Source organism: Dermacentor andersoni, chromosome 6, assembly GCF_023375885.2.
Source record: "Dermacentor andersoni chromosome 6, qqDerAnde1_hic_scaffold, whole genome shotgun sequence".
Taxonomy (NCBI): Eukaryota; Metazoa; Arthropoda; class Arachnida; order Ixodida; family Ixodidae; genus Dermacentor; species Dermacentor andersoni.
This window is the reverse complement of record NC_092819.1, coordinates 17,707,715-17,720,277: the sequence shown is the minus strand read 5'-3', so window position 1 is coordinate 17,720,277 and position 12,563 is coordinate 17,707,715. Positions and strand designations below refer to the sequence as shown.

Here is a 12,563-nt window from a genome sequence, read left to right as displayed (position 1 = left end):
TTTAGGTCGTCAATTTTTTATTAAAAATTGGCGAAATCGAAAATTTTTCGAAAACGAAACTATCAAGTTTACAACTCTGTAACTCAACTACAAAAAATGATAATACAATTATGTGAATTGCATCTAATAGTACATCTAAAGCGGACAAAACTGATATGTTACACATGAATATAAAAAAATTTAGTAATATGGAAATACAGCTTTTGCAAAACCCTTGTAACCGACGGAACAAATTCACGTAAGATGTAAAATGGAATATCGGCTTTGTCCGCTTTGAACCATCTAATGGATTCCGTTTACAAAACCGCGATATCTGTTCTTGAAGCAGAGCTATGAATTTGTAAACTTCGTGCTTCTATTTTTTTTCGAACGATCGAATATTTGAAAATCTTTTAACAAAATTCAAGCCCTAAATCGAAATTTCGCTTCCAACAGTCACTAGAATTTAACTTTATCTCAAATGCAACAAATTTCATTAAAATCGGTCCAGGGGTTATCTCACAAAAACGTTTTTGCGTTTTACATTTATTTGAATAGGCCGCGTCGGAGTTGGGCCCGAGCTAAAGCTTCCTCTTAAAAGGTGATGGGGGGCGTTGTTTACCTTAATTTTGGACCAACTACGCTGGTTTTGTTGCATTTCGCTGTGAATGATGCGGGATATTCCGCAAACTGCGGCACTGCCGCATGCCCAATTACCTGCAACTATTTTGTAGCCCAGCAACTGTGGGTCTCAAATTGTTATGAAAGCTTTTCCGCCGAAACAAGATACTATATTGAGGAATATAACCAGCAACTTTCGTCAAGCATGCGGGCTGAGTTTATCCCCGTAGTTATCTCAAATTTCATGCTCGGACCTACAGTTGGGTTTTGTATACACGCTTAACGCGTCGTTTTCTCCAGCTAACTTTATTGCTGTGTTTGCCGCGTGTAACAGAAGGCAGCACGGAAATTGTGTGCGCGTGTTTGTGTGCGATGGTTGCGCCGTTAACGATGATATAGCTGGTATAACGGTAAATGCTCTAGGGCACTAGCAACACCAGAATAAGAAGGGATGGGGGGAGAGGAAAGAAACACGATGCAAAGGTTTCAGACCGTGGCGCTGATTCGATTCAGTATTCTTCTTGGTAGTTGTAAGGTTGGGACCCGTATATCAAGCGAATGACCTGAATCTCGACCTGTATATGTAGCGCACTATATTCGCGACCGTCATAACCCGGCCGCTCATGTTTCAACTCTTTTGTTTTTTGCTTTTCTGACACCTGTTGTGAAAGCAGTTCAGTGCACCTCTGAATGTAGCACTTATTTTTACATCTATATAACGAAAAGGTGCGACATACTCATTTACGCGGAGCACTAATGTACGTCTTCGCCGAACTCTCGTCTGCAAGCTAGAGTGCTTTTCTCGCTGTGTGAGCAAAAGCGCGTTGCACTTGAGAGCGTTGCTTCCGGTCTGTCCGCGCGTTACTTTTATAGCAGCTGGCTGTATCTCTCCAGATGCGCAATAACTGCTTATCAGCCGCAAGCAAGTACGAAAGAGAGGGAGGAAGAAAAAGGCCGAGCACGTGCACGTGTTTAGGGGATTGCCCTCTCGACAATGGGCACGTAGAAACGTCTAGCTGCGCCGGAATTCATTCCGACGCGCCGATATCGCCGAGTGGCTCTCCTTCGGGCAAAGATAAAGCGCGAATAAAGAAGAGCGCGCCTCGTCTAATCAGGCGCGCGCTTCGCTCTCCTGTCCAAATAGGGCTGCGGCGACAAGCTCATGAATGGCTGGGAACGCGCTCGGCGAACGCAATCCATTATTCGGGCTACAGCTGTTAAATACGTGCCTCGCGTGGCGGCCTCGACAGTTTAGTCCAATAGCGGCAGACGACATATGTGCGGTGTTTTGCCGCAACATATGCCGCCGTGGGGGGTGAGGAGTCCATTGCGGGACCCCGCCGGTGGCTCCACCTGTCGACGCAGCGCAAGTGAAGGGCGGACGGGCGGGCGCGCACGCACGCAGGCAGGTGCACGCGACCGCACTTTTGCTGGCGCGGAGGGGGAGAGCGTCGCCGGCTGCGGCGCTGTTTCCGCTCGCCGGCGCACGCAGCGGGTCGCGTGAGGCGTTGACGTCAGCGCTGGCACGTGAGCGGCGGCGTGACGCGCCGCGTGACCGGCGCCGCAGCAGACCTCGACGGCGGCAGAGCGCAGGTTGGCTATCGTGGCACACGGCAGCGGCGCGAGTAGCGCAATGGACGCCGGCTGGGAGCAAGCGCTACGGCTCAAAATGGAACAGCGGTGAGGCCCCGTGTGCGCGCGCGCGTTTGCCGGCCGCGCTCTGAGCTGCGTCGGTGCTCGCGCAGGAGCCTCAACTTCTGCGCCCTGGAGCGGCGGCGGCCCCAGGCGGGCGACATGCTCGAGGACGCCGAGGAGCTGGGCCGCAAGAAGGCCGCCCGGGTGAGTGTGCCCAGCAGGAGGGCCTGGACGAGCCTCTGCGGGAGACGTGGTGCCCAGGATTGCAGTCCAAGCTGCGGACGCCCCCGCCCAGGAGCCCGCCGCTTGGACTGGGATCGAGGGCACCACCGCTTCGGCAGAGTGAGTGCTGCGACTACACACCGCAGCCGCGCCCTGCTGCTGGGCATTCTCTTTTATCACTTCCTCTACTTGTTTACCGCCGCCCGGTCGCGCCAAGGACGCGCCGAAGGCCGTCGCACGTGACTCGGCCGCCGTCACGTGGCGGCTGCTCGCGCGAGAGAGCCATCGGCGCTGGCCCGACCGGCTCTCCTTGGCGCTTCTTCCGGGACGGTCAGACGAATCGATCCTGCGCCGACCGCGCCAAGGTCGCGCGCTGCCGCTCACGTGGCCGAAACCCGACACCCGCGGCTCGGAATGGGCGCGCCCCGAAAATAGGGGGCCGCACCTCTATTCCGGGTCGCACGTGCATGCCGGCACCGCCCGGGGCGCCGGCGGCCCCACTTATGCTAACGTTCTGGATGCACGGCGCGCAGGACCCCATGTCTCACCGGATCATCGAAAAGCGTCGCCGAGACCGCATGAACAACTGCCTGGCCGACCTGAGCCGCCTCATTCCAGCCGTCTACCTCAAGAAGGTAGCTGCCGCACTCGCGCGCACCCACGGGCTACCACCGGCCCACATGGAGCGCCCCCTCGCGCATTGGCCGCCCGCTCAGATGCTTGTCTCGCTTGTGTGTCGTCTCGCTCGGTGAAGTCCGGCAGCTGTGTGCTCTCTCTCACAGTGCACGTGCGCCGCAGCACAGATGCGGCGAGAGAGCGGCCTTTCTTGCAGCAGGTGAACGCACTGCTCCTGTAGGCCGGCATCAAACGTAAATGTCTTGTGTCGTCACGTCACACGTTTCTTGTCCAAAAAAAAGCATCTGCCCAGCTGCCCGCCAAAGCACCGAGAGAGCGCCGCATGTGGGCCGTCCCTAGCAGCGTGCCATCCTCGGGCCTTCACCCTCCCTGGTGTCCCCATTTGCAGGGCAGAGGCCGCATTGAGAAGACAGAGATCATCGAGATGGCCATCAAACACCTGCGGCACCTGCAGGCACACTCCTGCAAGGACCCCAGTAAGTAAATGTGCAGACACTGTCGTTACCCTTCCCTTCTGCAGTGCTGGCTTTCCCCCACCACAGCCACCTGTGAAGTAGTCCAGAGGGTGGACAGCGACCACCGGCTCCAGTACCGGCTGGGCTTCCAGGAGTGCCTCTCGGAAACGGCGCGCTTTCTTGTGGACCTGGATGGTGCGGGGGACGACATGTGCCTACGGCTGGTTGCCCACCTGCAGAAGCACTTCGACAAGATCTCTGGAGCTGGTGAGCATCTCAACAGAAAGGCAGCGCTATGGGCATGCAGTGGCAAAGAAGATTTGGGGTATGCAAATTTCTCGTAGCGGAGAAGGGCAATGACCAGTTTTGCATTGTTGCAGTGCTCACCAGATTCTGCCGAAGTCAATGCCTTGATGCAACTAAAGGCCAGTCGTTGTGCATGCTTGTAGCTCTGCTATTTAGAATTGACAGAGGGTTGGTGCATGCAAAAACAAATAAACTCTGTGTTAGCAACAGAATGCTATTGACAGATATTGTAATTATTTTTCTCTATGCAGCCAGTGCTGTCCAAAGTGTCTTAATGTTTAATGGCCCCTCTTAACTGCACTGTTGACATTATGTACCAATGCATAGTGAATGTCAGATGGGCTAGTTGGTTGAATTGTCATAATTACAGTGCTGAAATTGGAAAGCAACATGAAATAGACCAAGTTGAAAGGGGTTGTTTTATTGACATGCTCATTAATCTGCAGGGCCATGCTTCCCATCAGGCCTGATGCTTTCTGATGAGGACACGCCGACAGAGCCTGAGCCCCTTCTCGAGCGGCTAAGGAACAACCCGGATCGCCAACCAAAGCAAGAACCGACAGCTCCGCACCCAGACAACTCGTGTTCATCCTCGTCGTCCTGCTCTTCCGTCAGTCAGTTGAGAGAAATGTTGCAGAATCCAGGTCTTAGTGTACAAGAGGTCATGCGGCGCTCTGACTATCTTCTCCCAAAACCGATGCCTGTGACTCCAGCCCCAACTGAGGAGACCTACAAGTTCAAAAATGACATCAAAGACCGCTTCCACAAGGATGCTCAGTGGAGTACTATTGAACGGAATTCCACCCCCACCGAGGAGCAGCGGCGTCACTCCCACACCCAGGGACCGCTGGCACCTGCCCAAAGTCCCACCAGATTAACTGTATCAGCACCTCCTCCCGAAGTTCCCCCTGAGCCAGCCGGTAGCCCTGCGCCACCTGGTGTTGCTGCATTTGCATTGCACCCACGCGGCGCATACTACATTCCCGTGACCCTAGACCCCGCCGTCGTTGGACCTGCCTTTTCGTGCATGGGCGATGACCCCAGCCCTCTGCACCCAGTCAGCATCTCTGTGCACTTTGGCCGGCAACGTGTGCTAGGCCCACCCCCGTGGTCACAGTGCCCATGGCGCCTCCGCACGGGCGAGCCCAATGGCTATGCCTGATGGACACCTCACACCTAGGTGATGCGTTGCGTACAGAGTGCTTAAGCTCAGTTTTTACTTTTGAGAAGGAGCACGACTGCCCAGAAAGATGCCCAACAAAAGGGAGGGTGCTTTTTTTGGCAGGCTAAACATGTGTTGACATTGAACCATCATGCTCCACCATTGTTTCAAACTAGCCACAGGCTTCACATCTCTGCTGCATTTGCATACAAACACACAGTCAACAGTGTTGGTTGTACAGCTTCATAAATGATTTTTTTTTTCAGTTCGGGGCACAAGTTCATCACTGCGCGAGGTAACCACTGTCCAAGAGATCTCGACAGGGCAGGAAACATCCAGTCACTTCCTGCATAAGCCATCAACTTCTCATGTTTGTCCTTTGAGGCCTTTTACCTTCGAAGGTAGTCGCAAGGCATGCGCCTCTTCTCGGCATTCCTTGTCGCCTTGATCAACACTGTGAGGCAAGCAGTCCCTGCACTCTGTACAAAATGCAGAAGCTAGTCCAGTTCATTAGCCCTGTGCCTTCCTGTTCCCACATTTTAATTTTTTGTCCCTGGACAGGCAACCAATTTAACTTATTGCTCCCTATTTATGCTGTTGTTGAGTTTGCCGAGTTTATTGTTTGCGAGTGCATGTCCACCAATAAAGGCAGCCCTGTTGGACCTCGTCTTTTTCTATTTTACTCTATTGCCCCACTGTGTGTGGCCTTGATGGGCAATAACCATTTAGTATATAACCTCAAGCTATGTTACCAGCTATTGGTAACTTGATAAAGTGGGTGGTTTTCCATATATGCTTGGTACATGGTAAATTCGCTCCAATAGTCAAACTTGTAGTTGCCTAGAGAGAAGTCCGATAAGAAAAGCTGAGAGTTCTGCCTTACGCACATTCCTCCATCTAGCTACTCTGCACTGGCGGAGGAGGGAAAGGAAGAGTAAACGTGGGTGACAATGTAGGAAGGAAAAGGCAATAATGGACGAGCCTACTAATAGCCTAGATCTGACCTGCGCTTTTTAAACACTTGAAAGGCTGGCCTGAAAACTAACTTCTCTTTGAGCATGCATTGCAAGTGCCTAGAAAGCACAATTGCCTTTTGAGGCTTCTGTACTGTACGGCCTTTCATTACGGCCTTAGCTATAAAATGTTAACATAAGGCTACTCTGTCAAGAAATAATCTCAATTTGTTTTCTGATATTCAGGCATGAGAAAGCTTTGAAACCTGCAGATACAATAAAATGATTTCATACATTTTCTACTCCCACAGTGTAGTCTAGGTGCCAGGTATATGTACCCAGCGGGTGTGGGGTGGGTGGGAAATTGAGCGCCTTTCTCATTATTTCAATGTTTCGAAATCTCAAGGTGCTCCCGCTGGAAAGGCCCCACTGATATCTTTTCAACGATTTACGTTTCACAGCCTTCCCAAATAACTTTGAGACGGTTTGGCACCTAACTTGGTAGAGCAGTAAACGAGGGATACAATAGAACTGTGATTGTTCCGAAAATGTATCTTTCTCGATAATTCTTCCAGAGCTAACTAGAAAAACGCTCCTAGAAATTTTCATCTTACACTTTCGTTTGTTTACTTGTTCTTGGCTGTGTCCTTCCTGTGTTTGTTCCCTGCGCGAGTCAATTTGATGTGGTTCCTGGTTTGCCAAGTAAAGGATATGTGTATATCACAGGCGCACTTGTGATATACACTATTTCATTTCTCTTGCGGGTTTACGCGCCTTTGTACCGAACAGTGGGAATTATTAACATTTGTATTAGTGAAAGCACCCCCCTCCCCTGAAAAAAAATCCTGGGTACGTGCTTGCCAGGTGCCCTACCCGCAATTTTGCATTCAGATGGCAGCATTGAATATACTTTGATGCAATCTGAACGTAAAGAATATGCTTCACTGGATAAACATTCAGCAATTAAGAAAATATTCAGAGGTTATATATGCCACAGATGGTAAGGAAACATTAAAACTAATGCAGGAATATTGGGAATAATGAAGTGTCCATAAGAAATTGGCCTGTTCAGCAACAACTTCCAACATTTCAACATGTGCCTATATTCAAAGGCGCATACAAATTGCTTAAATATGAACTTAAATGGCAAGTTCAGCATTTATGCGTCAGTTTTACAGACTTCATGCAAGGCTCCGTCTGTACAAGCATGGAACTGACATGGACTGGTTCTTTAAGTGCAGGGTGATTCAAGTAAACCTGAAACTACATGTTTTGTCATGCTGTCACAAATGAGCCAATTTCGTTTTCATTTATATGAATTATCGTTGGAGGGTTTTTCACTAAGGCAGAAGACTTGCATTCAATGCCTGCCGAGAAGCATCAACATTAAGAAAGGGTCATTCTATAATGGAAACATTGGCCGCGTAGAATTTCTTTTTCAGGCAAACATAGTAACACCCTCCGGCAGCCAAATATATGCTATCGCATTAAAATACCAGTTAGTGTATTTGTGTTGGTTTTAAGAGTAATGGTGACTGTTATGAAAAACATGCCCAAATTTAATATAGATGAAATTCGGAGCTTTGCAGGCATTCTCTGTACAACTTTAATGTGTACAAAGCAGGGAAGGTGTTTGAGCTCTGCTGTTCTTGCTGTTGGTGTGCAAGTCTTGACTCATTCCCTTCTTGCAAGAGCAGAAAGGCCAGGTTTTCTTTCTATCTCTCCTTGAGTACAAGCATGATCATTTTTGAGGTTGCCATTTGTGTGGTTAAGCCTGTTTGGACAGTTTTATTGGACTCCGTAGTCTACTGCTTGCAATAAATTACAATAAATTGCAGTACATTACACTGAATTTCTTAATGTATATTTGCAGTTCTAGAAATGTGGATTAGGCAACTGCATCTACCTCCAAAAAAGTTTTGCTTTTCTTCCTCCATGGAAAGCTTACGCTGAGGTGTCCCACTTTCAAGTGTAGAATAGACGGAAGTAAAAATATAGCTAGGGAATAAAGTTCCAATGTGGTTTTGATAACCCAAGTTACTGCGAGTTTGGTTTCATTCAAGCACCAGCTGCCATTTGACATGCTACAACAGCCACCACTGCAACTTCGGAGACCTGCTTAGTGCGAGACTGAACTATTTCGTAACTATCATGGTTATATTGCACTTAGTTTTACAGTGAAAATATTAAGTGAAGGACAGGACGTGGACGTACGTAGCGCAAGTGTAACCAAGTGTGTTAACTTCGTAACCCTTTCAGTGTCTTGTTTTTTGGGAGGTGACGCACCTCCGGCATCAGGGCTTTTTTTCTTTGATATTGCAAAACAAACACAATGGTTTATTTTTGGTTATGCAAAAAGAAAGAAATCATACGGATAATGACAAATGCTCTTTTGGTATGATCCTCTCATTGCTATCTGATTTCTGTGACATGGTAGGACAGAAACGTGAAAAGTACGTCAGTGACACTGAAAGGGTTAAAAAAAGAATGAGAAAGAACAATAGGTATTTGTATGCTCTTTATATGAAATTGAAGTGTGCTTTTCTCACTTAGCTATATTGGTTGTTTTTCTATTTCATGCAGTTTTTAGACTGTGTAGCTGCATGATGTTGTAATCAGTGAACCTATATGTGCTCTTCCACGTGGAATGGTCGAAGCTGTGTTGGCTGAAACTACCTGATAACATGCTCAGATCAGCAGATGCTAGGCAACTAGTTAGCTTCTTCATTCCCTCAGCTCAGTGATGTTTAGTAGCCATGGCATTTTTGGTTTAAGTACATATTTCCTAAAAAGTTAGTTTGGTGCAAACTGCTTAGGATGCCAATCCCTTTTCCTTATCTCAACTAACCAAATGCCACCATTGATCATTATGTTATATAATAGGTTCACTTTCACGCTTCTTTATTGTGTGCTGTAATTTGCAGAACTGCTTTGCTTCCTTTGCACATTCACAAATACCCTCTGGCAGTGAATCCATATTAAATATGGGTTCTTCCGTGTTCAACGATGAAGGTTGATGAGTAAACCCCACTTTTTAATACATTATTATTCTTTAATACATTATTATTATTATCGGTATTATACTAAAAGTTCCCTGTGAAATAAAATTATTTCACTGTGTAGAAAAGCAGGGCTAGACAGCTTCAGACAGGGTGAAAACAAACAGGTGAAAAGACACAACCTAATGATTTCTTTGTTCAACATTCCATCATCAGGTTTGCATGTTCAAAACAGCACCACTACGAAAATATTAGTAGTGAGGAAATGGAATGTGAAATTATGCAATTGTGTAATGTTCACCATGTTCTTTAGTGGTCCAACCAAAGTCTTTACTGTTTCAATGGTAAGATAAGGCAGTAATTATACTTCACAGATGAAAATCTTGCTCAACAACTAGCCTAAAAGTTCCGACAGTGTCTTGTCATGCATTTCATGTTAAGCGGTGCAGTCAGGTGATTTCAGCTCGTAGCACAAGACGTACTTTAAAGGAGGTGCTAAGGTTAAGCCATTGCTAGCAGTTCTGAAGACAGCATATCTTGTAGGCACATTCTAACAACTTAATTACACTCTACAATACGTTCTATTGTCATCCTCCATCAAATAAATTTAAAAAATTTCAGACATACCATTGCCAGCAGGTCTTTCGAAAGGTATGTCTATCTGCAACCAGCAGCACTCCTCAAATACTGAAGGGCTCCTTAGCGATGATACTGGGCCTTTTAAGATTGATTTTTAAGGGTAAAATATTTTAACCATAATAGTGCATGCAGATGAAAACAGACTCTTGCGGAAGCACACGGACCATCATGATAGCAACATTCTTGACGAGTCACATATTCTCTCTTACTGATGTTACAGGAACATGACTGTGTTGTCTTAACTTACGGGTATGTATGTAAGCATTCCATTTATAACATGCTAAGATACTATGCAAAGCTGCTTTACCTGCAAAAGAAAGAAGTGAGCATTTGCCTGTTCGAATGTAGTTGAACTTCACTTCTGCAAAATAATGTTACAGAAACGTTCAGTTCCCTACTAAAATTCATACAAATCTGCACATAGAAACATGTGTTAATAAAAATATCAGTTCTTGCATACTCTGCAAAGCCTCACCACTAGTACAAAATAAAATCACTGCATCCACTTTTCAGTGCTGTACGGTTCTCCATGCTGTCAGAGCAGTGAAGGTCCCTTTGAAATAATCACTCATCTTTGGCTTTACATAACGCTTTTCAAGGAATGTTTTTGTTAATCCAACCGTAACATTTAGAATTATGCCTGCAGTTGAGCTGTGTGTCGGCAACTGCAGCTGAAATTACTACACTTGGCTGTTTCTTCCCTCCTGCTTTCTTCAGTCTTTTCACTCTTTCCTGTTATTTACATTTTTGCTTCTATCTCTCTGCAATATCACAATGGTTGAGGTACCCATGCCTGAAGCCCATTTCTACTCAAAGCAGCCATGCCATCTGACATCAGCTGGCAGTTGGCTGGCATTTCGAAAAATAGCAGAGGAGCCAACTGTTAGAAAAGACGGAGAGCTATCTTAACATCCCACTTGTTAACTACACGTGCCATGTATAACCACACAACTAGGCGAATCAAGATTGAGAGGTGGTTCAAGGGCATTTTTAATACGTGTTCCATCCAGTTGCCAAGTGATAGGTGGTTCTTTGCTTGCTCACACAGTCATAAATACAAGAAATAATTTTTCTTGGTCATGTTATTCAGCTTGTGTTGCATGCAAAATCAAACTGCTTGAAGAGGCTCAAGAACGTTAGTGAACGTTATGATGCTCCAGTTAATATAAACCCTACAGCAAACGTTCCAGCCCTAGTAGGAGCTGAAGGATATAAGAAACTTTACTGGCATTTGAATGAAAATGAAAAAAATTCACCGACAATTACGATACTCCCTAATGTGAAATTCGAGCGGAGCTTGATACGTATCATACGTATGTTCATTTCACGATATATTGTCTGGCGCGGACACTTTGTCTCATGCACCACATTGCAAACGAAGCCAGGTGTGCCGAGACTGCCTTGCTAATTGGGAGATCGTGAGAGGCAGCACATGGGCGATGTGCGGGTGCAATTCACAGCAGCCATCACAGACAGACATCCACTCATGCAGAGCTTTGTTTCCATATATGGCATTGGTGGACGCACTCGCCGCATGCCATCGGTGAACAGACCACAGCGCGCTACTCTGGTGCCATCTCATATAGCTGTTGCCGCAGAGCTCGTGTTGCATGGCGCTACGCTTTTAAAGCGAAGCTTTCTTTGCCTCTTCCTTCGACTTTCCTGCTGCTGCTGCTGTTGCTACTGCTGTCGTGGTCAGGGGTGGTTCAGAGCATGTATATATATGACAGGTGCAAGTAAATGTATGAGAGGAAAGGCGACAGGAGAAACTCGTTTTCACACCACCGCGTCGAATGTGCACAATGCCCTCTGGAGCGCCCTGGCCGTCGCCACATTAGCTGCTTGACAGCTGTAATTATCCGCGACTCCCCTCAGAATCATTGTACAAACTGTAGCGCTTCCCTTTCTACTAATGTGCGAGGCCAGAGGGGATGCAGATAGAACTGTAGAGAGGAGAAACAGAGGGAGGAGAAGAAGGAAGTTCCCATACAAGAGAGTGGGGGGAGGTGACGTGAGAAGGCAAGGCAACCCCACTACTATACGACAATGGTTGCAGGGAAACACGATAAGCTTAAGTTCAATGTATAGTACAGTACATTGCTGCTATTTCTGAAAAAGAAACACCATGCAAATATGTCAAGCGAGCAACTTATGCAGGGCATGCAGAATCAGAGCTGCATTAATTAAATGCACCGCAGGGTCCAGGAGACACTACGGAAGCGGTCAACTGTCAAATCAACACTTCTGTTCCTGCCGCATTAGCTTTGCGGCTACAGCATTGCTAGAGGTCGTGGGTTTGATCTCAGTCGCAGCAGCCGCATTTTGACGGGGCCGAAATAGAAAATGCACGTGCACTTAGATATTTGGGCATGTTAAAGAATGTCACGGTGTCAAAATTGTCAAAATCCGGAGTCTGCCACTAGGGCTTGCCTTAAGATCTGAGCGTGGTTTTGGCAAGTACAGCCCCATAATCCAATTCAAGTTTAATACTTCTGCCACAATGCGATGTGCCATGTGAGGCAATGACAATGCTTAACCCTCTCAGAGGTTATATATATGGCGCCCAACAATGCCTCAAGCAAACACCTCTCCCTGTGTGTTCTGTGTACTGCACAAACAGCAGTGGTGCACGCAAGGTAGCACTGGTAACAGCAGTGCTACAGACAAGGTAACGTTTAACATCAACTCACCGCTCTCGTGTTAGCCTAAACGTTGAAGAAATTAAGCTTTAGCTGTCAATATCACCGCTAATTATCAATCAAAGCATCCAGCATCAAAAGCTTCGCTTACATAGATTCCCACAGTGCGTCGGATCGGCATAATTTTTCTTGTCACTCTTTCGCCATACCCTCCTCTTCAGCTTTACACTTCATGGTTCCGCTGCACCCTCCTCCTCTGCTTTCAAACGCTGCGCTCAGCGTTGGCTCTTTCTCCTTTTGCTGTGTTTGTTCGCTGC

The 12,563-nt window shown here is 47.1% G+C and overlaps 1 protein-coding gene across 3 annotated transcripts; it reads left to right on the top strand.

Moving 5' to 3' along the window:
* The first annotated feature begins 1,800 nt into the window (after nt 1-1,800).
* Nucleotides 1,801-5,678, top strand: LOC126521284 (uncharacterized). 3 transcript variants are annotated; one of them, XM_050169938.3, is made up of 6 exons: nt 1,803-2,280; nt 2,346-2,577; nt 2,991-3,092; nt 3,482-3,569; nt 3,636-3,815; nt 4,301-5,678. In XM_050169938.3, the coding sequence occupies exons 1-6, from the start codon at nt 2,234-2,236 to the stop codon at nt 5,014-5,016; spliced, it is 1,365 nt and encodes a 454-aa protein (XP_050025895.1). In that variant the 5' UTR covers nt 1,803-2,233; the 3' UTR covers nt 5,017-5,678. The 3 variants fall into 3 exon arrangements, with proteins under 3 accessions (XP_050025896.1, XP_050025895.1, XP_050025897.1); XM_050169940.3 differs by having other exon boundaries at nt 1,811-2,280; nt 2,346-2,439; XM_050169939.3 differs by lacking the exon at nt 2,991-3,092 and having other exon boundaries at nt 1,801-2,280.
* Nucleotides 5,679-12,563: the final 6,885 nt, after the last annotated feature.